General features: G+C 46.5%; 2 protein-coding genes and 1 long non-coding RNA gene across 5 annotated transcripts in view; 2 read left to right on the top strand and 1 right to left on the bottom strand.

The window, feature by feature from the left end:
* Positions 1–11,509, top strand: part of FOXK2 (forkhead box K2) — a 54,791-nt gene extending 43,282 nt beyond the window's left edge. For all 3 annotated transcript variants that reach the window (XM_018073177.2, XM_018073176.2, XM_018073178.2), the window contains exons 4-9: positions 68–214; positions 3,014–3,207; positions 3,980–4,155; positions 5,083–5,379; positions 5,774–5,983; positions 9,265–11,509. In XM_018073177.2, the coding sequence (XP_017928666.1) occupies positions 68–214; positions 3,014–3,207; positions 3,980–4,155; positions 5,083–5,379; positions 5,774–5,983; positions 9,265–9,461 (1,221 nt within the window). In that variant the 3' untranslated portion in view covers positions 9,462–11,509. The remainder of the gene's footprint in view (positions 1–67; positions 215–3,013; positions 3,208–3,979; positions 4,156–5,082; positions 5,380–5,773; positions 5,984–9,264) is intronic.
* A 2,108-nt stretch (positions 11,510–13,617) lies between these two features.
* WDR45B (WD repeat domain 45B) lies at positions 13,618–23,173 on the bottom strand. Its single transcript, XM_029959974.1, has 9 exons — positions 23,098–23,173; positions 21,285–21,386; positions 20,593–20,680; positions 19,972–20,066; positions 18,725–18,915; positions 17,074–17,159; positions 15,933–16,034; positions 15,308–15,429; positions 13,618–15,042 (listed from the first exon to the last, which is right to left on the bottom strand). The coding sequence occupies exons 1-9, from the start codon at positions 23,153–23,155 to the stop codon at positions 14,936–14,938; spliced, it is 951 nt and encodes a 316-aa protein (XP_029815834.1). The 5' UTR covers positions 23,156–23,173; the 3' UTR covers positions 13,618–14,935.
* On the top strand, positions 16,916–25,564 carry LOC108639798. Its single transcript, XR_001920736.2, has 3 exons — positions 16,916–18,989; positions 23,733–23,902; positions 25,167–25,564. It is a non-coding gene; the product is annotated as an uncharacterized LOC108639798 (long non-coding RNA).
* Positions 25,565–27,253: the final 1,689 nt, after the last annotated feature.

The raw sequence follows: 27,253 nt of genomic DNA, 5'->3' as shown, positions 1-27,253 counted from the left end.
TGATGTAGAAAGGAGTGTGTATATCTTTATAAATTTTATTAATGCAGATTTCCTTGTTCCCATACAGGATGACTCTAAGCCACCCTACTCCTATGCACAGTTAATAGTCCAAGCAATTACAATGGCCCCGGATAAGCAGCTCACACTAAATGGAATTTATACGCACATAACTAAAAATTATCCTTACTACAGGACAGCAGACAAGGGCTGGCAGGTAAGCTTGATTTCTGGAATATTTGTTTTTAGTTGGAAGCAATGCTGGCAGCTGTAAATGGTCTTGAGCAGTTGGTGCCTCAGAGCCCTTCAGAAACAGAGTTTGTCAAATGACTGTGTTGTCTTTCTCCTGATTGTAAGTCCTCCAACAAAGTGAGCAATTTACATTAGTCTCTATTTGAAACATTGCTGTATTCATGGAATGGTGTTCTCTAAACCTCTAGTAGAGGCAGACTTTGGGGGAAGGAAAGTACATTTGGCACTGGGTTTGAATACCATCTGCTATCTAGGAATGGTGGTGTGTTCGTAGCTTACAGTTGTGTAAACATCCGTATTGCTATCTTGAGATAAAATAAGGATATTAAATGTTACAAGTTCAGTTTTATTTGGGAACAGTGATCTTGACCATGCAATAAGTGAAGGAACAAGTGTGTTATCTGTTGTTATCTCGCCCTGGTTCGTGCCCTGTTTTATTTGTGAACTTGCCCATTTCTGTACCGAGTTACACCAAACCCTTCAACTCTGCAGAATTAATTTCTGCTTGCTTTTCATTTTGAAAAGACCAGCCCCAGCGTTTGCCAGTATGACTAACCGAGTACAAATCAGTCTGGCAGAGTCTGCCCACACACACATGAAGGTTCAGTGCCTTTGGTGCTGCTTTGGGTGTCTCAGAGGCCCAGGAGCAGAGTTTTGCCCCTGTAAGGCCCTGGGCACACTGTCCATTGTGGGGGATCAGTGTCACTGGTTGCTGCTCACTCTGCAGCAGGGACATGTCTGGAGTTATTTTCAGGGAGGTGAAAAGTGGAGAAAGTGTGGGGGAGGAAAAGTTAGGAAGTGTTAACACTGGCTGTACAAGTGGAAGACTGAAGAATGCAGCAGAGGAAGAGAATTTGAAATATTAATCACGTAGTTATTTGTCATGAGACCTACATGAAAGTTGGATCACTTTCCCAAGTTAGCAGGAATGGAGCTGTTCCTGGCTGTTTGCTAAGGGTTTGGCTAGGCCGGGACTTGGCTGCTGTTGTGGCTGGGAAGTCTCTTTTGTTTCCCTTTCCCACATAACAGTGCAGTATCCTGGCTGCAGACATGCTGACAGATCTGTTTTAGCAACGAGACTCTGTTTATAAAATGTTGGTGTGTGTTTTCCTTCCTATTCTGCAGCACCTTGAGTGTCTGTGTGTGTGATGCTGCTTTACCTGAGCATGGTGAACCCAACACACACACACTGTTGTGCTCAGGTGAAGAATTCTGCTGTAGAACAGGGGGTGTGTTTGGGGGTGTAATGCTCCAGAAAGCCAAGGTGATAGACACAGCAGACATGGTGTGTTCTGGAGTAATTAATTAGCACCTATTCAGAGAAACAATTGGAAAAGCTGAAAATCAGATGCTGTTCAGTCACTGCTCTGCCAGCTTCTATCCATCAGGAGTTGGATTACAGCTAGGGTGATGTAGGATAGATGTTTGAAATCATATTTGAGGCTATATATGCCCCTATTATTCAAAACATAGAGTACACACACATATATAGTGTCCCAATTCTGTACCTTAATAAATAGCATTGAGATATTTATATCCTTTATTATTCAAAGGTCTCATTTTGTTGAGCACTTGAAGACTCTCTGTGAACTTATTTTAGCAGGTATTTTTGGATCTACTCTCTTATTCTAACATATGGAGAAATAAATACAATTTATAAACATGTCCTTGGCATCTTTCTAGTTATGTTTCAATTTTTGGCAGAGAAAACCATCTCTGGTTTCATCAGTTTGCATTTAAGAAACCATACATGGTTATCATTGCTTTAGGTTCTCCAAACTTGCCATCAGGGTCATGAACTCAGATATTTGAGCAAGATTTACATTTGATTTTGCAAATTTTTGAGGGCTTTTGTTAACATAAAGCTTTTTGTCCACTTACCCCTGTTCCCCCACGAGTATTTCAGCAGGAACACTTAGCAGCAGTTTCTTCTTGTTCTGTGATAATACTGAGAGATTTTGGGGTTTATAGATCTTAAAAATAAAAAAAAAATAAAATCTAAAAAGTCCTGTGTGCAAAGCCAAGCACAGACAGAGCCACCTGAGGGTGTCAGCAGCTCTGTACATCACTTTGATGCAAGAGGGGAGGGGGTGTTGCAGCAAAGGGAGGACACAGGAACGTGCAAGGAGATCGAGGTAACGAAGAGCTCACGGAAAACCTGGTTCAGGACCTGCTGCCACTTGGTGTTTTTCTAGACACACTAAATCCTTGGCTCCTTTATTGAGACAGACTGGACTGTGGGTGAACTCCCACCAATCCAGCTGCCTTTTGGAACTTGTGTAATTTAACCTTTTCTTTCTGAACTGTGGAACAGTAGCAGGGTTATAGTCTAGGATCAAAAATCTACCTGCTGTGTTCTGCTGGCCCTCCTAGAAGGAGCTGACACTCTGTGGGACACCTGGGGAAGGGTTGTGTGTGAACACTGGTAATTTTTCTTTATTTTTCTCTTTATCACTGCATTCTGCACAAGTATTTGTGGTGTCCTAACAGTTGGTTGCGATCACCGTGTTTCTCATGAGAGATTTAAAATGGGATTCCTGTTATTTCCAATTAGCATACTGGGTTTTTAATTGTTGGGAAAGGTTTGACAAATGCAAGAGTCCTTTCAGGTTTATGGCACTGCCTTGGCAGTGCTCTGAGTTCTGTTGAATTAAGGAATTAAAGAGCTGAACCCCGAGTCTCCTATAGTACAAACTGCTGCACTAGGCCACATTCTGACTTGGAAAAGTTATATGAATTCTACATATTTTTTTATGTTCCATAGAATTCAATACGTCACAATCTCTCTCTGAATCGTTATTTCATCAAAGTACCACGTTCCCAGGAAGAACCAGGCAAAGGCTCATTCTGGAGGATAGACCCTGCCTCTGAAAGCAAATTAATAGAGCAGGCTTTTAGGAAAAGGCGGCCTAGGGGAGTACCTTGCTTTAGAACCCCTCTGGGACCACTCTCTTCTAGGTAAGGAAAAACAGATGAACAAAAAGACTATGGCTGTTGTTTAATCTTCAGGCTGATACAGACTTGGATACAGTCACGAGTTTAGTAATTTAATTTCATCCAGACTCAGTGTTTGAATTCTGTGTGGCTCGTTAGGAGGCTGCCCCATACACCAGGCTTGTGTTTACTGCTTGTTTTCAGTGTTAAAAGAACTCTGTTTGCATAACTAACTATCAGATTGTTAATGTAAGCAAGCCTTGCTGTACCTTTGGTGGGTTTTACAGAATTATAACTTTAATTTCTAACTGCCATCTACTGGATTTTAAAACTGTTTGCAAAGAAAATTCTCAGATACCGGCTACCATTCTGTTGACCTTAAAGATGCCAATTGTGTATTCAGTTTGATAATGCTCGAGCAGAATTCATGATGGGGAAATTACCTGGGTTTAAATTATTCCCTCTGTAAAGTTATGGCCTTTCTGCTGGTGCAGATCTGTTACTACTTGCCCTATTATAGCCTGAGATTTGCTCATCGTTCTTCTCCACCAGAAGAAACGTTCATGTTTCACAGATTGCTTAGAGTCTCCCTAAGAAGGCATCCAGCCACTTCTTCTCTGTTAACTGTACCTGGAGTTTGCTTTTAAATCCTGTCCCTGTTTAACAGAAGCTTTCTAAAAGATCCTGGGATCTGGGTTGTAACTCGAGTTACCCTCCCCTTCTGTGGGCTGCGTGTTACGGTCTCCTTAGAGGAAGGTTAAAACACATCAGCTGCTGCTTTCATTTTTAACTACAGAAGTGCCCCAGCTTCTCCTAATCACTCTGGAGTGTTGTCTGCACACTCCAGTGGCGTCCAGACCCCCGAGAGCCTGTCCAGGGAGGGGTCTCCTGTCCCGATGGAACCTGAGCCCAGCACTATCCAGCCAAAACTCGCCGTCATACAAGAAGCGCGATTTGCACAGAGTGCCCCAGGTGAGGAGCCCTGGGCTGGGCTGGGGCAGGGAGGGGCTCATGCAGAAATAGTGCCAAGACTTCACCAAAAAAGGATATATATTTAATCTCTTAACCTTCAGAGCAAATCTGTGAGAAACTCAGAAACAGGGAGATTCTGTTTGCAGGGGGCTGCTCCAGCACCCTGGATCACATTGACACAGAGAGGCTGTGCCTCTGGCCTGTGTAGGACTGTGCTGTCTTGTAACAGTTGTCACTTGCTTTCAAAGTGTATTCTCTCTAGTTAAGAAAAAAAAAAAGAAAATAGAAGGTTACATGTGTTACAGAAATAAGGAAATGCCTTTAACTGCTCTGTGATCATCTCATCCTTTCAAAGCGGGGGATAAAAGAATTGGAAGGGTCAAGAGAGAGAAGAAATTTCCTATTTAAAACAAAAGGGCATAAGGCATGATGGGATAAGGATGTGTTTGTTTAGTTACCTTAGTTTATATATGTTTCCATCCATTTTCTTGGTGATGTTGTGGCACTGCAGAAGTGCCAGTGATTATTCAGTGGAGAGGACAAACATGGTCCTGAACAGAGACACCAGGATCTCCCAGCCTAAGGATGTGGAGAGTGTTGCTGATGCAGACGTGCTCCACACACCACCTGAAGCATGTACATGTTCCCATCTGTGGAGAGGGGATTTTTGTCAGTGTAGCTGCACTGGGGGAGGGCTGGGGGGTGCCCAAATGGAGTGTGGGTGTTACTGAGCCAGGACAGCCATTACCCCGGGTCTGTGGCTGGGAATAACCACATGGCATAGTCTTCATTGTCCAGTGTTACCTTTTGGATTGTTAGTGAAGGAGGTAGTTAAACCTCTGAGGCTTTAGTGTTAAGTTTAAAAGAATGACAGGTTTAAAATAAATAATGAAAATTGGCAGCCTAATTTTGATCTCTCTCTCGTAGGATCACCTCTCTCTAGCCAACCAGTTTTAATTACTGTACAACGGCAGCTACCACAAACTATTAAACCCGTCGCCTACACTGTTGCAACTCCTGTGACAACATCAACATCCCAGCAGCCTGTAGTTCAGACAGTTCATGTTGTCCACCAGATCCCAGCTGTGTCAGTCACCAATGTGACTGGATTAGCACCAGCAAACACTTACACTGTCGCGGGACAGGCCGTCGTCACGCAAGCGGCGATGGTCACCCAACCCAAGGTAGAACCTCAAGAGAATGGAGACCACAAGGAAGTCAAAGGTGAGAACCTGGGGGGTTGTTTTGGGACCTCTTTATGCAGAGGGGTCAGTATTTGAAACTTGAAGTCGTAGAACCTTAGGGTGGTTTGGGTTGGAAGGGACCTTAAACATCATCTCGTTCCAACCCCCTGCCATGGGCAGGAATGCAGCCCATTAGATGAGGTTGCTCCAAGCCCCATCAAACCTGGCCTTGAACACTTCCAGGGATGGGGCATCAATACTTCCAGATGAAATGTTTGGCTAAAACTGAAGATTTTGTCTCATCATTTCTCAGATAGGATGAAGCAAGTAATAAAACGATAGATGCTCTTTCCCACTGAGGGTTGATTGAGTGAAACCAGGTGGTTCTTTACCACTTCCTTGTCTTTAACCGTGTTTTATGCCCTGTTTTGCAGTGAAAGTGGAGCCTCTCCCTGCTATTAGCCATGCTGCAATAGGAGCTGCTAGTCGGATCATCCAGACATCTCAGCCCACCCCCCTCCAGACAGTCACCATCGTGCAACAGGCGCCCCTGGGGCAGCACCAGCTGCCCATAAAAACTGTAACGCAGAACGGAACGCACATAGTGCCCATCACCACGGCCCTGCCGGGGCAGGGCACTGCTGGTACGTATGGCAGGGCTGGGCTTTGCCCAGGGAGACCTCACAGCACCACTGCTGCCTTCTCAGCTCTGTCCTTGTGTTGTTCATAGTTAGACTGAAGATTAAGTGCCAACAGAAACTGTAGCTCACGGCCCTGCAAGGGGCTCTTCCTTCCCTGTTGGTAAGAAGGGGTTTCTCCTCACTGAGCATCACCTGAACATCATCTTACTCTCTTTGTGGTCATTATAGGGATGTTCTAAGTGGTGACAACATGTCCTCCCTCCTAATTAAGCCTGGATAGGACACCTTCCACCAATCCCAGGTTGCTCCAAGCCCCGCCCAACCTGGCCTTGGACACTTCCAGGGATGGGGCAGCCACAGCTTCTCTGGGCAACCTGTACCAGGGCCTCCCCACCCTCACAGGGAACAATTTCTTCCTAACATCTAATCTCACCCTGCTCTCTGTCAGTGAGGCCATTCCCCTTTGTCCTGTCACTGCCTGCTCCTGTAAATAATCTCTCTCATCCACAGGCCTGTGGCACCCCCGTCCTGATCCCTTTTCCTGTGAAGCCTCAGTGACTTCAGTGCTGTCATTACTGATTTACCCAGAGAGAAACAAGTTTTAAAAGAAGTTCCTGTAAAAGCCATTCAAATGGTATCTGATCCCAGGTGGTTTGTTGGGAACCCAGCAACAGGAACACCAGAACTTGGTTGTTGGCTTTTTAAACTGTTACTTTTTATTCTGATTTTATTGAATCTGTGCTAAAAATGACCAAAATTCTGAAAGATTTTGAGATGATTGTTATCTGAATCCCCTTGTTACCCTCTGGAACTGGGCAGGCTGTGCTTTGTCATCATTCCATACATTCCATACATTCCCACTTGCTTTGCTTTGCAGGTGCACACAGCTGGTTCTTACAGTTTTGTTTTGAATGTTACCTGATACTGAAGGAGGTTTTGTGTCATAAAATACGTTTACAGAAATATTTTAGGACTATCTTATATCAATTTCTTGCCTGAATTTCTGCTCTAAAGTCTTTCTAATGGAGTGAATTACCTGCTTAGTTCTTTTTTACTCCTCTGACATTTATAGGTCAAGTGTTGTGGCTGCTGCCACTTCACTTCCAGCTTAAGAGCAGCAAAGGCAATCACAGTCAGACCTGAGGTGCACTTTTTGTGTCAGAAGGGATGTGTGAATTGAGCTGAGAGCCATGTGAAACACACTGAAAAGTTATTTTTGAATGTAAGAAATAAGTCCTTTTGTCTCTTTCCTGGATTCTTAAAACTCAGCTGATTTCATCATGTTCCCTGAGAGGGCAGCTGCTGGGTGTGTGTAGGGAATGTGGCTGCACGTAGGAGTAGAGTTGTGGTGCTTCCCACTGTGTCACTTGTGTGACAGGGTGGGAGATTCCTGGGCTTTAAATACCTCCTGAGGTGTTCACAATGTGAACAGCAAGTGAGGAGTACTCCAGGTCCTGGTCTCTCTGTTACAGTTACTCCTGAACCAGCAAGAAAGCAGGTAATTCTCAGGCAAAGCATCTAAAGGGGGAGCTGGGCCCACAGAAACACAGGTTTGTTTGTGTGTGTCTATGTTAGCAGGGGCACATCTGTGTTTATACACACATTTGTGTGTGTTTGTCCTTGGAGGAAGAAGGTTTGTGCCATCTGAAGGCAAAGAAATCCAGAGCAACTCCCGTTCCATTTTCCATGTGTAGTAAGCAGGTGCTGTGAGATCCTGCTCTCAGCAGAGCAGCTTGGCAGCACTGCCTGGTCCCTGTGAGTCAGCTGAACCCTCTGAGGTCCAAAAGAAACTCAGGCTTCTTATTGCACAGTAAAATTTTGTAACTGGATATTCTGTGCTTCAGCTTTCAGTGTGGATTTCAAACATCATCATTCTTTCGTGTGCTTCCTACTCCCACATATCAGCTGTGGCTGTACCCAGTGGGTCTCTTGCTGCTCACCAGACCCTGGAGTGAATAATCACAGAATCACAGGGTGCTTTGGGTTGGGAGGGACCTTAAATCTCATCTCACTCCACCTCCCTGCCATGGGCAGGGACACCTTCCACTGCAAGAATCGAACAGGATAATGCAGTGACAGTCTTAATGTGTGTTTGAAGGTGAGAGGTGAACTTCTTGATTTTATTTAAGCAACAATAAATTTGCAGGAAGGCATTTTATTCAGGAGTTACATCTCCATGGCCCCTATTCAGAAATGGTACAAGGAGTAGCTTTTCTAATGGGAGCTGAATGACTGCTGAGATACAAGAGCAAATTGATTTACAGCTTGGTACAGGCAGAGGTGATACTCCAGGTATTCTCTAGGATGGCTTGCTATGAACAAATTACAAGTTTAGCACATAATAATTTCTCATGGACCGGATGTTTCAGCTCCACTAGCAGGGAATGCTGAGATAATGTCAGTGAAGTGCTGAGAGGAGGGAGCAGGAAAAACACAGGTGGTTTCATAATGTCTAGATAAAGTTTCCTGAAATGCAAGGAATGAGTAATCTGTAATTAGTATTTTGCATTCTTTGCAAAGACACTGAATGGCTGATTTAATAATATTAATAATACTGAGGAAGGTGCTGATCACGGGCAGAGGGAGGAACCTCTGGGTGTCTGAAGGATTAAAGGCCTGGACTCGCCCATTAGTGGTGCCCTGTGCTGTCTCATCCATGGAGGGAAATTAAAATCTAGTATAGGATATTTGAACTGTATTTTTCTGTCAATCTGATGCTGTTGTGGATCTCAATCTAATCACATGTGTCCAGTACCACTGGTGCTTGTTCCAGCCCTGCCCTTACGCTGTGGGCAAATGCCTCGTTACCCCTCCCAGGGGAATTGCTGCAGGCTCTGAATTCCAGAGGTTCCTGCAGTGACTTACAGCCCCAGCTGGGTCTGGCACGGTGCTGTTCTCCTTCCAGGCCATGTCACACATCTGCAGTGATCAGAGACATGGCCAGAACCTACCAAAGGGTTTGTGAATCCACTTCCCAGTTCCGTCACAAGTTATGGTATTGATTTGCTTCCAGTCATTGAATCTTTCCCTGTCTTCAGTTCTCCAGTGACTAAATGAAGCTGCTTCCCTGTTCTCCCACCTGTGTCCAAATCAGTGTGAATGTTGAGTGGGGAAAATGTCCTTCAGGTTGTGCAGATTGAACAATCACCCCCAAAAAATCTCACCTGGGCTCCACGTGGAGCCAATAAAGGAACTGACCATTTAATGGCAGTGCAGGTTTGCTGCCATACCCTCTGACTTGACAAGGGTGGGGGTGCTGAGGTTTTTTATTCCCTCTTTTCCAGCTGCTGCAAGTCCTTTGCATATGTTGGCCACCCACGCGTCCGCCTCGGCGTCGCTGCCCACCAAGCGCCAGAACGGAGACCAGTCGGAACAGCAGGAACTCAAACGGATCAAAACAGAGGATGGAGAGAGCATAGTCATAGCTGTGAACGTGGACACCCCACCCGTGGCAGTGAGTGACAAGGGCAGTCAGAACTAGAAACTTAGGGGAGTTTTCTTTTTTTTTTTTTTTTTTTTTTTTTTTTAAGAAAAAAACAAAAACAAAAACAAAACAAACGCAAACTCCGTGGTGCCAAAAGGAGACACTTAAATCTTAACACCTAAAAACGTTGGAACATGTTCTCACGCAGTGGGGAAAGGGGCCCTGTGATCAGACTTCAACTTTCAGCACTGAAACAAAACCCAAACACAGGTGGCCTTAAAACTTGGTAATTTAAAAGTCAAAACTGCAGAACCGTGTTGTTGTAGAGGCTGTTCCCCCTCTGCTCCTGCCCCACCGGACTGTGTGTGCTGGGGGGGGGCTGCAGCTTTACCAGGACCTGTCAGATGATTTCCAGGACTGAGGAGCTCAGTGTAACGGCAGCATGATAGCGCTTAGTGTGACTGGTTTAACGATTGTATATTCCTAAAGGGAACAGAGGCAGGAGCCATTCCGACACCGTGGCAGCTACGCCTTTCCGAACCACCCACCCATTGCAGTTGTTGGTAGATAATGCAGTATTTTGTTGTTCACATGTGGAATTAGAAAATTTTTGAGGTGTATTTTCATTTCTTTGCAAAACAATGGGGTCTTTGACATTTCAAATCACTCCATTTCTACTCCGGAAACTTTGGAATCACACAAATACTTTTCATGTGAAATTTTGTTTGGTAAAAAACTGAATGTAGGGTTTTTTTAACCGACGGAATGATTTACTTTTGTCTGTCCTGTTCAAGTTCAGATAAAGCTACTTTATTACATCTGCAAATTTTCATATTTTAGCAGTTGCCTGATAAATTTAATCAAATTTTATTACCATGTGTAGTGATCAAACGCTTCTTTGGGCTTGCATGTAACTGATTAGAAACTCTGATGTAAATGAGCCGTTAACTGACGTAAAGAACTGCTATGGATTTGACCAGAGCTGCACTTACCTGTTTCTCTCTCTGCTACCTTTTGCTGTTTGTTACTTTGTGTTGACTTTGACTGTCCCTGGCATATTTTTCCAGTCTAAAGTAAAACAAGAGTCTCGCTTAATATTGTGTATGTTTAAGATAACAGACTGTTCTTCATTTAGAAAGAGGAAATTCTTTATCACGAGTCCTTTTAAAAAGAGTAAAATTATCTTGTCAGAGGTATATTCGATATTTTTAAGCTTAAGCACCCTCGAGTAGAAATTAATCTGCCCCATTTCTCTGTAACACTTCGATGTCAGACACTGACCTCCGGGGTCTCCATGACCAGTAGCTGTTGTGGTTTTCTAACAGTGGCTACCAGATTATGGTAATAATAATAATAATAATTATTTTTTTTTTTAAGTGTGTGTTCTGCAGTTGAACATTTTAAAATGTATCGGTAATTTCTCACTTTAATGTGGTAATAGATTCCACTTTACATTTCAAAATTCAATTGAAACAAGGCTGCTGTTCAGTCTTCAACTCACACAACGTCTTAGTTCCTCCTGCAGCCAGGTGAGTGGAAGCGTTGGCTTCGTGGGAATCTGGTTTTTGTCCTGTTCTGTAATAAAGATGCATTATTTATATTTCCTTTCCCACTGTGAAAGGAAAAACTGTATTTTCACAATGGACTGAACAGTTTGGAGTGGTTATTTTAGGCAGCTTTTGGAAACTATTTACCTAAAGACCAAATATGAGAAATCTGTACAAGTTTTGTGTTCATCCACACAATGGAACTGTTACAATGTCTCTGCAGATAATACATATTAAAAAACTATGAAAAAAAAAAAACTCTACACAAGCTGGATTTATAACAGGCATTTAAAAAAAAAAAAGCATAACCTGAAAAGAAGCATTTCTGTACAATTGCAACGTTTTCTTTAGAGGTTTTAAAAATAAAAAAAAAAGTAAAGTTTTAACATACTTTTTTTAAGAAAAAAAAATCCAGTACTAGTAATTTAATTTGGTGTTGAATGAATTGACTAGAATGTGGTTTATTTTCAGAAGTGAGAATCTGTTCACAACTAGGGCTAGGTGAATAATAGTGTATAAGATTTTTTAAATAAAATTAAATTTTATTCAGCAAATTAACCAAGTTGAAATTACTCAACAAGTGTGTTTGAAATACTGATGTATGTTTTGGGGTGACTAATGCAGTTTCTGCTGGCAGTGCCACAGGACAGTGTCAGACCCAACAAGCCCAGGTGTCCTTTCCTGCCACTGTGTCCTGGGAGCCGAGGGCATGGATGGGTCTGGGACTGGCCCCTGCCAGGGGTTCACACTTTGGTGCACATGGAATTGGACACAGGAATGTGTCTGTGTTGAGATGGATCATTATTTCTGTAAAGAAGTGTAAGGAGATGGCACTTTGTGGAATCACTGTCATGAACACGGGCTTGGTTTCTGATCCCCTTTTTCCATTATATTCCCTTTGTTTCTCATCAGAGTTGGGGAAATGCTTTTGACCAACAACCAGGAAAGCTCTACTGGTCAGGTTTTCATGTCAGTGCTTTCAGGAGTTGGGGAGAAACCAAAGGAGGGCTGTGGAGCTGCTGGGAAGGGCTGGGGCGTTTGGGGCAGAAAGAGCAGAACCTGCTCCTGTAACAGAAGGAGTGGTCTGGATGGGCTGTGGTGGGAAATTCCCCCTGATCTCCTGCTGACCAGAGCAGAGTCATTGGCTTGTTTGGGGAAAAAGAAAAAAAAAAGAAATGCTTAAGCTGTAGGCAGTGCAATGGTGTGATTGTTGCTGTGCCATGGAGGCAGGGGGAGCAGCAGGGCCCAGCCCGGCATTCCGGGGGGTGTGACACTCCATGGCTGTTGTGTCCTGCACAGCCCCTGTCTGCAGGAACTGCTCGTGCCTCATGTGTGCCAACTGTACTGAATAATCTTGTGTTTTCTACTTCAGTGTGGATGCCCAAAGGTTCTGAGGGAAATCTTCATGTTCCGTGGTTTCTGCTGGCAAACACCTGGAATTGCCATAGAATTTATTGCAGCGGCTCGTTGTTTAGTTTTCCTGTCAGGATTTTGAACTGTGACACAGATGCTGCAGAAGGAGACAGCAAAACAGGGAGAGAAGGAAAAGAAGTGGATAATCCATGTACTTACACAGCAGATGCTGGTGGGAATACTTTGTTTCAGGAACAGTTGTGTTTTAGACTTACTGTGCAAATCCTGCCGTGTCTTCGTGGCTGGGGGTGATCCCAGCCTGCAGCACTGTGGCCATGTGTGCCATCAATCAATCAATCAGTGGGCTGTAATCCTGAAAGTACTGTTTATTTTCCAGAAAAAATGACTGACTAAACACTGTTCATTTGATTGTAGAGCTGTGCAAATGCTGGTTAAGTTCACCCTGGGACGCAGGGCAGCAGCGAGCGATGTCATGAAGTCCTGGCAGAGCAACCTGGAGCCAAAGCCAGGTGGGAAGACTCATTCCTTTGCTGGATTTGGATCCCTGCAGAACAGCCTGTGTACTGAATGATACAGATTTGCAGGTAGTACCAGAAGGAGGAGTTTGAGGTCAAGTCCATTTGGTATTAGGGGATTCCATGCTCAGTGCAGCACTGCTGGCTGCCCACACAGGTGTGTTGTTGTCATTCCTGCTGCCACATGGGAGCAGATGTTTAGAGGAAGTTATACAAGTTCAGCAGAGTTTAAATCTCCCAAGAAACAACTCGTAGTCTCCTGTCAGCTCCAGGATAACTGGGATGGGAGGGCAGGGGGACGGTGCTCCAGCAGCTGAGGATGTGCAGAGCCTGCAGAGCAGTGCAGGAGCCTGGATGGTGGAGTTCAGGAGGTTCCTTGCTCTTCAAAGTGAGTCCCACGGGTGGGATCATGAGCAGCTCCTGCCTGCTCCAGTGAGAGGGGATTTCCATCACACTTGGAGAATGGTCTCCAGCCCTTCCCACGCTTCCTTCTCTGGGGAGATGACAGTTGCACTTAGTCCTGCTGATGGAGCTGTTACAAGGTGAGGAGCCTCAGCCCAGCAGCTGTGGTGAGTGGTTAAGTACTGAACAGGAACAGGTTTGGACTTATTTTGGGAAAAACATCAAGGTATGTGCCCCAGGCAGTGGTTCAGGTGCTCCTGTCCCCTCTCACACAGCGGGTTCAGCTCCTGTCCTTCACCAGCCACCACTCCTGACTCACAGAGGTGTTTATTCCCCCAAACCTGGAGCAATGGAAGTTTTGGCTGTGACCATCAGTGAATACAGCAAAGTTAGTCACTTTTATTTAAAAGAAATAACATATTACAAATAAGTGTGCAAAACAATTCCTGTGGTTAAATACACATAAAAGCAACATGCAACCTTGACATCAACATGGTAAGTTAGTCCTTAGTAGGTTACGTGACACTAAAAGGGACTTGTCAGAGTTTGCAGCTAAACAATCTGGGAGTGAACTGCTGTGTCAGGGCTGAAGCATCTGTGAAATTAAGAGTCCAGAAGAGCTGGACCTCCCTGCCCCAGGGTTTAGTGCCAGAGAGGTCAAGCTTGGAGCTAATCTTGTGCTCTGGGTTAGGAGCTTGTGCCTTAAGTCAGCAGGAAATAGGGTAACAGTTGTTGGGGAAGTGTACAGGTGAGTGGGTTCAGTCTAACCTACCTGTCCTGGGCCAGCAGCTTTAGGATGCAACAGCTCAAAGAAAAAAAGACAAGTTTGCAAATTTAAAGCCGTTGCAGATGTGGATTCCTGGCAGCTCCCTCAGTCCTGTGCTGGATGTGTACAGGGCCTGTCCCAGCTGCAGGCTCTGGCAGCAGTTTGGCAGCACAGCTGGCACACCAGTACCCAGTGGGATTTACACCTGGAACAGCTGACTGGGAACAGGAGGACTCACCTCTACAGCTACAGGGGCCCTGGGTGTTTGCTGGGCACACCCAGGGGGGCTGGGTTGGCTGCCTGGAGGTGCCTCCACTGCTCTGGAGTTTGGCACCTTGGGCAGTTCGTGCTGATCCCTGCCCTGCACAGGCAGGGCCCCACCACTGCCCCCACCCCTGCACAGGGCAGGGGACAAGCAGAGCTCGAGCTGCAAGTGTCCCCTGTCACCCCTCTGCTCCTGGCCAGGCTGGCAGAGGGAGCATCACCCAGAGCGCTCCCCCCTCCCAGCCATGCAGTGGAAGTAAAGCAATGCCTGAAATCTTCTGGTTTCACATCCCTTCTCCTCAGGCCAGCCCCGGGGGTGGGCAGCCCCACAGAGCTGCCCAGGTGGCAGGCACGGTGTTGGAGCCAAAGTCATGTCACAGTTTGGAGTAAGAGAAACCCAGTAGGCACAAGCTTGTCGAAAGCCACATCTTGAAAACTTGAGTTGGTGACAGTAACCCAAAGAGATTTTAATGATGAATACTTGCAGAAATGAGAACAAACATATGTAGTCCACTACTTCAGAGCTGCTTGTGATCATGTTGGGCCAGGCTTCTCTGTGAGCTCTGCTGAACTTCTGGATCAGACCTGGACATTTGGAACTGTCCCTCAGAGGTGTGGAGTGGCCGAGGCAGGGCTGTGACTCGTGCACTCCCCTCCACCCAGTCAAAGCTTCTCATCTGTCATTTCTAGGAACTGAGCGTACACATCCCTTGAGCATTCCCCTTTTTGGTTGAATAAGAACTTGTAGTAGCTGCCATCTGCACATATTGCTGCAACACAAACAAGCAGAGTCAGCTGGGCTGTGCCTTTCTGTTCTTCAGCTACAGCACAACCCTCCCTTTGGGCTCACAGAGCACCCAGAGATGCTCTGGAGAGACCTGACAGCCACCAGCCCTGGTCTGCACTCCCTCCCTGGGCAGTGGGAGCAGCCAGAGCTGACAGGGACACTCAGCAGAGGGTTCCCTCCAGCTCCAAACCAGTGTAGTTCAAACCCTGGCTCTCCAGCCAGAACCTGGGGACTCCTCCATCACTCACCTATGACAGCGTTTGGCTCTGTTCCAAAGGCACAAATGCACGGAGAGCCTGAGGGAACCTGGAATTTGGAAAAGCTCCATTTGGAACTGAAGTATTTGGGGAGAAAGGTGGCAGAGGCCAAACTGAAAGAGAGAAAAAAAAATAACAGCTTAGTATGGTGTTGAGTAGAGTGGATTCAGAACTGCTGGAGTGACTGAACAAGATAAAAGGCTCACACTATTTTTGACTGGCTTTTTATGATCTTTTACCAAGTACCAGGTAACCTGGACAATTCCCCTTCTTGGCAAGGGGGACCCTACAACTACCTTTACGTTTTTAAGTGACTGGAAAAACTGCCAAAGGATTGATTTTTAGTAGAGGGATGTGTCCACGAGGTATGTTCATGCTGAGATCCACTAACACCCAACCTGACCCTCTGCTGGAATTCTGCAGCTCCACAAGGGACAGCAGGAACTTGGCAGTTTAACTACAGAGCCCTAAATCTGCAGCTTCACTCCAGCCCAGCAGATCAATCTTGCTGCCTCCAGCAGTGCAGGGATTTGCTACTGAGTGACACAACCAGTGTTTTAAATGCCATTAAAAGCTCAAGGACACCCCCCTGGCTTCAGGAAGGCTCAATCCCTACCTTGACTGCTTATTTCTTTTAGGGTCTTCTGCAGCAAAGATGTGGACTGTGCCGTGGTCGCTGGAGACGCAGATGAGGGAAGCATCCTGATTGAAGTTAATACTGCAGAGAACACAGAATGCTGCAGGATCCTCCTGGGACAGACCCACAGCCCCTGGCACACACAGTTCTGCTGCTGCAGTTGCCCACAGCAGCTGCCAGCCTGGTCTGGGGTGGGAACAGCTCCTCTCTGTAAGAGCTGGGGCTCCCCCGATCCAGGGCTGCCTTGGGATGAACAGCCCAAATCCCCCAATCCAGGGCTGCTTTGGGATGAACAGCCCAAATCCCTCAATCCAGGGCTGCTTTGGGATGAACAGCCCAAATCCCTCAATCCAGGGCTGCTTTGGGATGAACAGCCCAAATCCCTCAATCCAGGGCTGCTTTGGGATGAACAGCCCAAATCCCTCAATCCAGGGCTGCTTTGGGATGAACAGCCCAAATCCCTCAATCCAGGGCTGCCTTGGGATGAACAGCCCAAATCCCTCAATCCAGGGCTGCCTTGGGATGAACAGCCCAAATCCCTCAATCCAGAGCTGCCTTGGGATGAACAGCCTGCACTGGGAACAGGGTCTGGAGTGGCAGGAGCAGCAGGACTGCCTGACATGGACACCATGGGTGTGGGCCACTGACACTTCTGGAAGAAAAGGAGCTCTGCTCCAAGGAGTGGGCAAAACATGTAACATTCCTACCCCAGATGGGGCTTGGAAGAGGAGAGGGAGTTTCCCTGCTCCTGGCAGAGTCACACCCCTGTCCTGGGCACTCCCCTCACAGCAGGATGTGAAGCCCCACCCTGCCCCAAGCTCTCCAGTCCCTGGGCAGTGTTCAAATGCAGCGGGGCCCTCCCAGTGTCTGTGTAAGTTCAGCATCCCCAGCTCCCACCTGTGCTGGGCAGGGGCACAGCCTGGCACCACACACGGTGCTGTCCCAGCTCCTGCTCCCTGTGCCAGGCTCCACACACCTCCCAGCTCCCTCCCCTCCCCAGCAGCAAGCCCAGAGCAGCCCTGGGCCCTGTGAGGGCTCTGTGTGCCCAGGAAGCACCTCTGTGCTCAGCACAGCACCTGCACATCCCAGTACATTGGCCATCCCAGTGTATTGGACATACCAGTAGATATTGGCTGCCTGTGATCCTCGACGTAGCTCCTGGATTAAATGCCCTGACGAAGTATCAAATATCCTTATAAGGGTCCCCTTGAAAAGGAATCAAGCCTTGTATTAGGAAAGGCAGAAGACTCTCTTTACATCTGTGAATGCAGCCTAAAACTCTGTCTGTCTGACCAGTATGTCCCTGCACACACCTCTGGGGGTTTTCTTGATAGATTTGAGAACCTGTTTTAATTTTGGAGAAGAACATTGATTACCCCCACACCAGCCCCACAGTGTTACAGTGCTGTGGTGCACAACCTTGTCACTTGGCTCCTCAGCTCAAGTTTCTTTCAGCTCTTTTCTAAAGCACCAGCACAGCCCTGGCCTTGGTTGGCAGACCCTGGAGTGTGCCCAGGCTCTGGGAGTCACTTCTGCCTTGCTCCCTCAGTCAGTGCTGCCATTTTCAGTGCTACTGTGCAATTCTTTCCCACAAATTATAATCAGGCTGTGGCTGACTTGTCTTAGAATTAATTCAGAGGCTGTCCATCATCACCTGCAGTCCTGTTACACGCCTGGTTAACAGCTGCAGCTCTGCAGTCACACACCAGGAGGTAACAGAACCCAGCAGAGAAAGATTTGGTAAACTCAGCTTAGTTTTGATTTAAGAGACAGGCTTGGGATGTTTGCTGACTGTGCTCAGACTCCCTAGTTTGGTTGGAAAATAAAAGCTGTTTGAACTTTTTCTCTGTACAAAACAAGGAACATCCTGATACAAATGCAGCAGATAATGAGTCTACTTAGCAATGGAGTTGGCAGCTTTAAGAACTCTGTTTAGAAGACATGCAGCCATTAAGCTTAGTTAGGAGAGACTGTGGCTGCACTTTCTTTTTTTAAGCTGTTTGAGTGACAGGCTGGGCAGTAGGAACTGTTCAAAGGAGAGACTTGTTGGATTCATTTGGCTTTTCCTTGAGAAACTCCATTCATTTGAGTGGAAAAAGGCAACAAGTGCTCCTCTTGCCTCAGGGAGATGGGTCCATCTGCCTGACATTCCTTTGGGAGATGAAGGGCCCTGGCAGCCCTCCCAGGGGTTCCCAGGGAGAGGGCAGGTCTGTCACCATTTGAGCTGCAGCCTAACCTGAGGTTTTTGTCAGTGTGTTGTGCTCTTTAGTCCCACAGGGGTGCACACACCATTTCAGAAGGAGGGGGGCAGCCACCCCCTCCTGCTCTGCACTAGGGGCTAAGCCCTGGCAGAACAAAGCCCTCTGGCAGGACAGACCTGTCTGCAAGCATTTCTTTAGCCAGTAGGTGTGAAGTGAGTTTAAGCAGAAAATAATAAAGGTGAAAGAATACAAATAAGATTCTCCTCCTGCTTTTTAAAAAAATTAACAGTATCTGTTGAAGAACACAGGAAAGCTGTGAGCTGCTTGGGCCAGGCTTCTGTCACTGAAGAGTCACTGCTCCAGTCAGCTAAAACATAAGCACTACCTCAGGCACAGCCCTTGGCTGTTGGTGTCTGGGGATCCCAGAGGAGCAGTGAAGATAAAGGGAATGCACATTCCAGGGACAAATTTCCCCGGTAGGTATTTCTCTGTCTTTCCTACGGAGGATGTGACTTCCTCTTTGTGACACTGGAACACACAGTAGGTCAGAGGCAGGGACATCACTCTTACTTTTTCTGATGCTGTTGCAATTCTTGTTCCCTGCAGGTTTAAAGCAATACAGCTCAAGACTCCTTCGTGGGCTGGGATGTCCACGGGAGGCTTCTCCGTGTTGGCCAAATCCACGATCTGCACGTGCCCAGTGTGTGTCCCAGGAAATGCAAGAAGAGAATTATTACTATTTGGACAAAGGACACAGAGACCTGAAAGACACACACACACACACAAAAAAAAAAGAGAATAACTGGATTATTTCCATAAACCAACGTTTTCAAATGTAAGTTTCTAAAATACCAGTAATTTCACAATAAGCAAACAGACATGGAGCAAGTCAGAATCTCATCTGAATGGCTGGTGCAGGATCCCAAAACATGACCCATCCATGAGTGCAGAGCACAGTGAAGCAGGGGAGTAGCATAATTTTAACTTGCTCCTATCACTTTATTTCATTTCAAAGTTATCTAGTTGTGGTTATCCAGAATCTGGGTGTTTTCAGAGATCAGCTCCATCAGCCCATCACAGCAAAGCCATTTAAAAAAGAAGTTCTTAAGTCTCCTTAGTGGCTCAGAAAGGGTAAGAGTTTATCAGAGGTGATATCTGAGTTTCTGCTCCATCCTGATGATTATTAATAATTCCTGTTTGAACTTGGTTCTTACAGCACTGGCACTTTTTCCTTTGTAATGTTTTGTGGCCCACTTAAGGTAAATCACACCAATCCCACGTCCTGCTGATGCCAAATGAATTCCTGCAACCTCAGCACAAGAAACAACCTCCTTCTCCTGTCACAGTCAGTCAGGGGGCTGGAGCTGCATTCCATGTTTGCTCCAGAGTCCCAAAGATGGGGACTCCAATCCCAAATAACCTCCTGGCAGAGAAGAAACCTTCCTGATGTCCAAGTTGATCCTCCCCATCCATCACGCACGGCCAGCACCTCTTGTTGCATGGTGTGGCACTGCCAAAGTGTTTGCAATGATGCACTTTGTGTTTATAATTAAGCTTTCAGCACAAAATACATCCAGTTCCCATGTTCTCTTACAGAAATCACATCTATAAATGAGTGCAGGAAACAGCTTTTCTGGGCCAAGTCTTTATAAATTCTAATAACCATTTTATAAACAAAAGCATCTCAAAAGGGCACAACTGCAGTGCAGTAAGTGTTTAATGACTTCTAAAGAACTGAGTGAGGCAGCTGAAGATAAATGGCACGTCAAGGAGAGAATAAACTTGTTTCCATCCCCCAGCCCACATGCAGAACTAACCTTTAGGGTTGTAGCAGGTTTCAAAGACGTGCAGCTGGTGGGGATTGTGTGTGAACGTGAAAACTTTAATCATCGAGTCCAAGACGACCACAATTCTGAAACAGAGCAGAAGTTCCTGGGACTTGGGGTGGGTAAAACAGGGACACAGACATTCATTCAGACCTGCAAAGGCTTTCAAGTGATTTAATAGCCATGTTCTTCCTGCCCTCCCCCGCAACAGACTCCCAGCCTTGCAAAAACCACACAAGGATAAGCCTGCAAAGTACTTTGATGCAGCCCCTCCGCCCACGCACACACAGGCTCCAGCTGTTCACAGCTGCTCCTGCTCCAGGGAGCTGCTGGAATTCCCTTCACACTCCTCCAGACCCAGAAAAGCAGCCAGCAGGAGCCACAGGAGAACATTTCCCTGCATTAGGGGGCTGGGAAGTCTCACAGGCTTTTCACCAAGGTTTCACATCCCAGTATACTCGGCCTGTGATTTGTTTACACCCAACACTTGCTCCAAAAGCCTGTTTTACCTGTAATTGCTGAGGCTACAGCAGGATCTTTTTCTTTCTACAAGCAGCTGGAAACAAGAGCACAAAGCCACCCTTAGCTTTTGGGCCCCTCTGTTTCACCCACCTGTCCCTTCGCAGCTTCACTGCTTTGACTTCTGTAGAAAACTCGATCTCAATGACAGTCTTCTTCTTCAGGTCATCCCAGATCATGACTAGAACAGTGCAGAGGTTGTGTTAAACCATCAAGGCAGATCCAAAGATCCACACTGTCTCCCTGATAACAGCCTCCAGTTCCCCAGAAGGCTGACCAAGAGGGGCACCCCATGGCTAAGCAGCTGCAGATGGACACCCTGCAAACCTTGAGCCACCACATATCAACCCCCTTGAGCAGGCAGGAGCTGCAAACTCCAACCACAAAAACTGACAATGAAAATACAACTTTCTAAAGAAAAGCAGCTCTTTTTTTGTTTGCTGTGAGGGTTATCAAAGAAATAATGCAGCAGTTGGAAAAAAGCAGCATATTTTCTTACAAATCTTTCCAGCCTGGGAGGTTCCCCCTCAGGCTGCTGGGACGGAGCCTCCTTGCAAAGCTCACCATGAGAAGGTCAGGGGGTCTCTGAGACCTGTCACTGCAGGTACCAGCCTGTTCCTGCTGCCACAGCAGTGGTGTGACTCCCTGCCCCACGGTGACTTAGACCTGCTGCAACACCCCCTCACCCTTCAGGACACCCCCTGCCAGCCCAGTGGGTTTGGGAGCTCTGGGCAGTGTCACACAGGCCAAGGCAGATGTTTGCAGGGTCCCTCCCTGGAGCTCACCTTTGTTGGGTGGGTACTTGGGCTTCTTTCCTCCGCCCACCAGTGCTAAATAGTTGCAACGAAACAACATTTCCACGTGGCCAACGCCACCTTCTACAAACTCTGGAAGACAAATATTTTATTTAGAAGTGTCAGAACCTGTTAAAAGGCCATCTAGTTTTTACCACTGTTACAAGAAAAGCTCCTATTATCCAGCACATCTCCCAGGCACCTGAGAAGAACAGCATCTTCCTACCCTGGCTGCCCTTCAAAACTAGAGGAGGTAAATTCCATGAAAGTTCCTCACACTGGAGCAGTAAAATCCTGGATTTCATATAAGCCCCTGTGGTTTCTTCAACAGCACTTCTGAGTGCTGTGTTTCCTTCCTGAAGAGTTTTGGACACTACCCCCTTCTGCACCACATCCTCCTCTTGACTCCATAAAGCATTTGAAGCAGGATGGCACATTTTGCTATGAAAAGGGATTATCATCATGACAAAAAGGCCTAAAATATTTACAAGTGATAACCTGGGACAGTTTGAGAGCGTGCAGTGTGTCCTGAATCTGTGTTAGAGCACTGAATGATTATCTGCACAGTTCTGAGGGGCACTGCTTGGATGGGAACATCATGGAACTCCTGGATGTAGGGGGTTGCAACAGTTAAGACTTGGTTTCATGTTGGGTTACAGAGAACAATCAAATAGACAACTCCAGCTGGGACCATCTCAGGCAGGTTTAAATCTCCAGGAATGATGAACAGGATCTCTCTGTGTACCTACCCAGCCAGCTCAGTGTGAGTGCTCAGGATCCACAGGGAAAAAGCAATCTGACTCATAAGAAACTTTTCACCACAGGAGTCCTGGAATTATCTCCATCCAGAGCTACTGGCAGGGAGAGTTTTGACAAGGCACTCTACAGGACTCCAGGCTGAGTCCTGATCCTTTGAGCACACTGTCACAGGTGACAGTCCCAAGGCATGTTGCTTATGGAGGAATTTACTGTTAAGAGCAGAAAATAGTTTTGGCCACGTGAACAGTGACTAAAATCCTTTACAGCAGTAGAAAGTGAAAGTGTGCCTGGTTTCATAGGAATTGCTTATTTAAGTACATTTTTCCTCTTATTAAATCCCTTTTATCACCACAAGCTGGAAGTGCTGGGAAACCTGTTTAGCAACTCAACTCTATATTTAGGGTTAGAATCACATGGCTGGGTTTCAGTTTCCCCTATTTTGACTTGGGTTTGTTTGCTTTCTGATAAAAAAGCCCCACTGTTAATACAGCTCATCTACTGATTTCTGTTCAAATATGAGGGAGTAGCTTTACTGCATTAAGATCCTCCCAAATTTTTTAGGCATCCAGAGAAGGCAGGATGTAGAATATTAGAGGTCTGAGCTCTCAGTACTCTTGCAGACAATACTCTGGGTATGAGAAATGTTATGCTCAGATCTCCAGGAAAAGGGCTGGAGTTTTACTGCCACACTGGATCATCCAGATCACCACAGGAGAAAGGAACAACTACTGATGGTGCATAACTGCTGCAGGGAGTGACTCCTGCTCAGGGATAACCAACTCCTCTCCTCCTCAGGGCTACAAACATCAGCAAGAGCCAACGCAACTCTGTTAGAGGTGAGACAAATCCCTCATCAGCCAGTTGTGCAAATTAACAGCACTGAGACATCTGACTGAGCAGTGGCACAAGTGAAAGCCCTTCCTGGGGCTTTATCCAAAGCCTTCCAGGGATGGAGCAGTGAAAGCTGAGCAAGAACCAGTCACAAAAAAAGGAGGAGGCTGAGCTTCCAACCAGAACAGCACAGTGGAGTAAGTAAGTGCTTTACCTTGTTTCTCTTTTTCTTTGAGAGGATCTGCATTATAAACTCGGAATCCATTTTCCATTCCACATGCAAAGCATCCTGTGGTAAAAAGCACACATATATACACATATATATATAGTAACTGCCAGATACACTCGAGAAGGAAGCAAGAGCCAGAGGGTTAAGAGAGCATTACTGCCAACTGCATTGTTACACTCAAGCACTCAGAGGCTCTGTTAGTGATGGCAAGTGAAAGCCCTTCAGAGGAGTTGTTCTCTGGCCTGGTGCAAAGGTCTCAGTATTGTTTTTAGACAGGTAAGAAAACAATGGAAGGAAAGGAAACCTATTCCCAACCCACCTGTATCCTATGCCATGTGCTACAGAGGGAAGGAAATCAGCATTTTAATGTTTATGGTCCAACAGTCGTTATGAAGGAAACTCCCTCCTTTCTCAACAGATCTGAATTCACCCCACAATTATGACTCTGCTGTGGATGTTTCCAGAGCACAGAGCTCCTCAAACAGCTTTTCAGACTGTGCCAATGCCAATAATGACATGCCAATAGCTGAAGTCCAACCCAGAACATGAGTAGAACACTGATTAAAACATTCCCAGATTAAAACACTCTGGAAAATAACTGTAGTTACTTTTTCTTACAGAATTATGCATGTGCCTCTTCAGTGGAATCCATCAAACTACCAATCTCCTGTCCTGCCCTTCCCCTGCTAAGGGAATGCAGGTACTGGTACCAAGAAATGCCAGTGTGAAGTCAGAGCAATGACAAGTCACCAAGGAGCAGCTGCTGTCACTGGCAGCAGCCTGACAGCAGGTTGGTTGCTACAAAATTTGTGTGCAATGTATCAAAAATCCAGTTAAAGATCTTTGAGGTACTGAACAGATGTTCCAATTACTCTGGTTCTGTTCTTATGCACTGCAATGATTAGAACCTCCCAAATAAAAACAGGAGCTCCGTCTAATAGAACACAGCCCTTCCCCAAACTTGATACCCCCAAAATCCCAGGGTGTGTGGAGAAAGAAAACAAAATACACAAAAACCTACTCCCTCAACCCAAAAGATTCCCAGGTACAGCTTCACCCTGTCCAAGAGGTTGTAATAAATTAAGTGGTTAAAGTTCTTTACATACATAAACACACCCAGAGAGTGGCTAATGAGAATATAATAACTACAGCAAGATTAACAACCATATTAAATAGGCTTTTCCCTGACCCCTGCTCATTGCACCTCGTGCCCTCCCAGGTCTGCCCTGTCAGTGTGGTGCCCTGAACTCACAGCTCAACCAGCTGCTGCCCCGGGCAGGGCGTTACTGGGATAACCAGGGAGCAAACAGCAACGGAGACCTTTCCCTCTGCATAAAGCCAAGCTGCACAGGAGCTGTTCCTGGCAGCTGAGCCACAGAATCATTTCCCAGCAGCAGTTTTCTAACCCCACGTTGTATTTCCAGGATAAGGGGAAGGTGCTGAAGCTCCTCTGTAGTAAGAGAGCACTGTAAGGCTGGAGTTGTGCTGATCCCAGCAGCTCCCAACCACCCAAAGGGAGCATTCCTGATGCAATCACACCCAGACTTTACCCTTCCCGTAGCACCTCTCCAGCTTCTGCAGGGCCAAGCTCCTGACTAAGGCGTGGGCTGCTTCAGTGCCTTGGGAATGTCTCCATTTTTAACGGGAGACAACCCAGCAGCAGGTGGGGATGTGAGTAATGGTGAGACTCCATCCCTACCCACAGAGATGTGGAGCTCCCAGGCACGGAAACCCCTGAGTCAAACAGGAGAGAAAAAACACACAGGAAGATCCCTGCTCCTCCTTCACTCCCAGGTTACAGGAGCAGCTTTGGAGCTCAGGGATTCCCATCTGATCTCAGTGTTACCAGTGGGATCACAAATTTGACAGCTGCAGCTTGTGAGCCCTTCTCTGTGAGAGAGCTGGAGGGGGCTGAGAGGAGGCAACACTTCCTCAGGCTCACTGCCTTCCATGGATGATGACCTCCCACCTCAGGAAGGGACAGATGTGCTGGCCAAGTGCCACTGACAGAAGATAACCCGGATTATTTTTTTTTTTAAATGTCATTATTACAGAGTTATTGCCTCAACCTGCAGCTGTGCTCGTGCCAGCGAGGCCACAGCGAGTTTTGTTCCTCAAAATCCACAGAAAAAAGAAGAGTTAAATTAATGCCCAGCCTAGGAGATGCCACAAGCTGAAGGCAGTACCTTGGCCCAGAGAAGCCCACAGGATTCAGCAGTGGCAGCAGTGGAGCCCAGGGAAGCAACGACAGCTGGCACAGCTCCTGCCATGGTGGTTTTCCTGGGCACAACAAATGTTGTCCAGAGCCACAAGAGAGAGCACAGAGCCCTACCAACACTGGGGGGTCCTACAGAGAAGCCTTCCAGCCCACTGGAGAGGAGCAAATCAGCCACGTGTTTCAACATCAGAACAAACCCACCCTTCAGTTTTCAAACCAGCTTTTGGCTGCCACGGTGACAAAAGAGAAAAGTGTCAGCAAGTGACAGGTGCGCTGTCTGAGGTGGTCCCTTGTGATGATGTTTTGTCTGTTCATTTCTGAGAAGCACTTTAGTCCTCTGAAAGCATTGGAAAAGGGCCTGGAATCAGGAGCACACGGCTGAGTATTCACACAACCAACAAGCCCTTCCCTTTCCTTGTGTTACAGTTTCAGTTGAAAACCCCAAAGTGGCAAAGGCACCCACCTAAAAAGGGCATCACTCCAACAGAAGGGGGGAGGCTCATGGCAGAGCAACTTTCTCCCTGCTCTGTCAGGGAGGTTCAACACCCGAGAGACTTCTCAGATGGTTCCTCCTGCTCTCCCACCCTCGTGGGATTGGCCAGTGTTAAATTGGTAAGGAATTAGGTTATTGTGACAATCCATGAGACACCCACAGAGTGAGCCCCAGCACTCCAGTGACTCATGTTCTATTCCCGGCAAGGAGAAGGAAGCAGGAGCTTTCCCTCCTCCCTGCTCTCCAAACATCACCTGCCCTAAACTAATAAAGTGTCAGTGTGACACCTGCAGTGCCAGCGTCATCATTCCTACCAGGAACAGCTCCAGGAGCTGCCAAATGGAAGCTAAATGTGTTTTTAATTCAAGGTTTTTTTGTCCCTCAATTGCCTGGCCAGGGGAGGTTGGATGGGATGTGAACACTGCCAGCTCTCACATTCCCAAGACAAATTCCTCATGGTACTTGGGATGTGTCTATTCAGAAAAAAAAGGGGTTATTTTGCATTTACTGCTACAAAATTTATGGAACCCTTTGCAACAATCAAGTTTTACACTAAAACAATGATCTAAAGGCATTTTTCTCTTACACAGCTCTCTGTATAACCCGGTTCCATCACAGCTCAAGCACCGAATATCATCACTCTGTTACAGACCCTGCAGATTTGAAATCCAGCTCATCCTCAAAAATCTTTTTCCATCTCTGTTGCAAAGACAAGAGCTGCTGAAAATCGGGCTGTTCTGCTCTTTTCAAGTCAATGGAGGAGCATTTAGAGAGCTGCAAAGACACTAACACCTCATCACCAGCTTGATGTGCTCCTGCCAAGATGTGACCAGAGGCGTTTGACTAAAATCAACACAATAATTCGTGTTTACACACGACTTCAACAGCGTCAGCAACAAGTAAAAGAGCTGCAGTCTATGGCAGAAGCTTCAAGACTGTCTTGGGCAAGAGTAATGTTTGTTAAGGCAAAAGGATGTTACAAAATGATGAGCTTCTATTCCTTATTCCACCAAAATGACACGTACTCATCAGGCTGGTGCTATTTGTGTCTTGCAAAAGCAGAGATGAGGCACCTGCCACCCCTTTCTGGAGCAGGCCTTCCCTTCCCTAACACAGGGAAAAGATAAACCAGGGATGCAGTGGGGATTTGCAACAGGACACGCATCTGTGCTTGCCTCAGTGTGATTAGTAGTGTTAACCACGACTTTTAAAATGCAAAGCAGGCAAAAAGAAAGGAAAAATCGGTGACACCCCTGGCTTTGAATGTCAAGTACTCACACCGGGGAAAGGCCATTCTGAGTCACCTTTCAGAGATGCAAGTCCCAAATAACCCCCGAGCTCAGGCTCCGACACTCGGGGGGCAGCCGAGCACAACCAGCCCCAACAATCCTGTCCTTGTGCTCTCCTCCACCCACCCACCCATCTCTGGG

The sequence above is a fragment of the Manacus vitellinus genome, unplaced genomic scaffold, assembly GCF_001715985.3.
Source record: "Manacus vitellinus isolate BGI_N305 unplaced genomic scaffold, ASM171598v3 scaffold_24_pilon, whole genome shotgun sequence".
In the NCBI taxonomy this organism is placed as follows: Eukaryota; Metazoa; Chordata; class Aves; order Passeriformes; family Pipridae; genus Manacus; species Manacus vitellinus.
The sequence above is the reverse complement of the archived record's forward strand: the minus strand, read 5'-3'. Positions and strand labels throughout refer to the sequence as shown.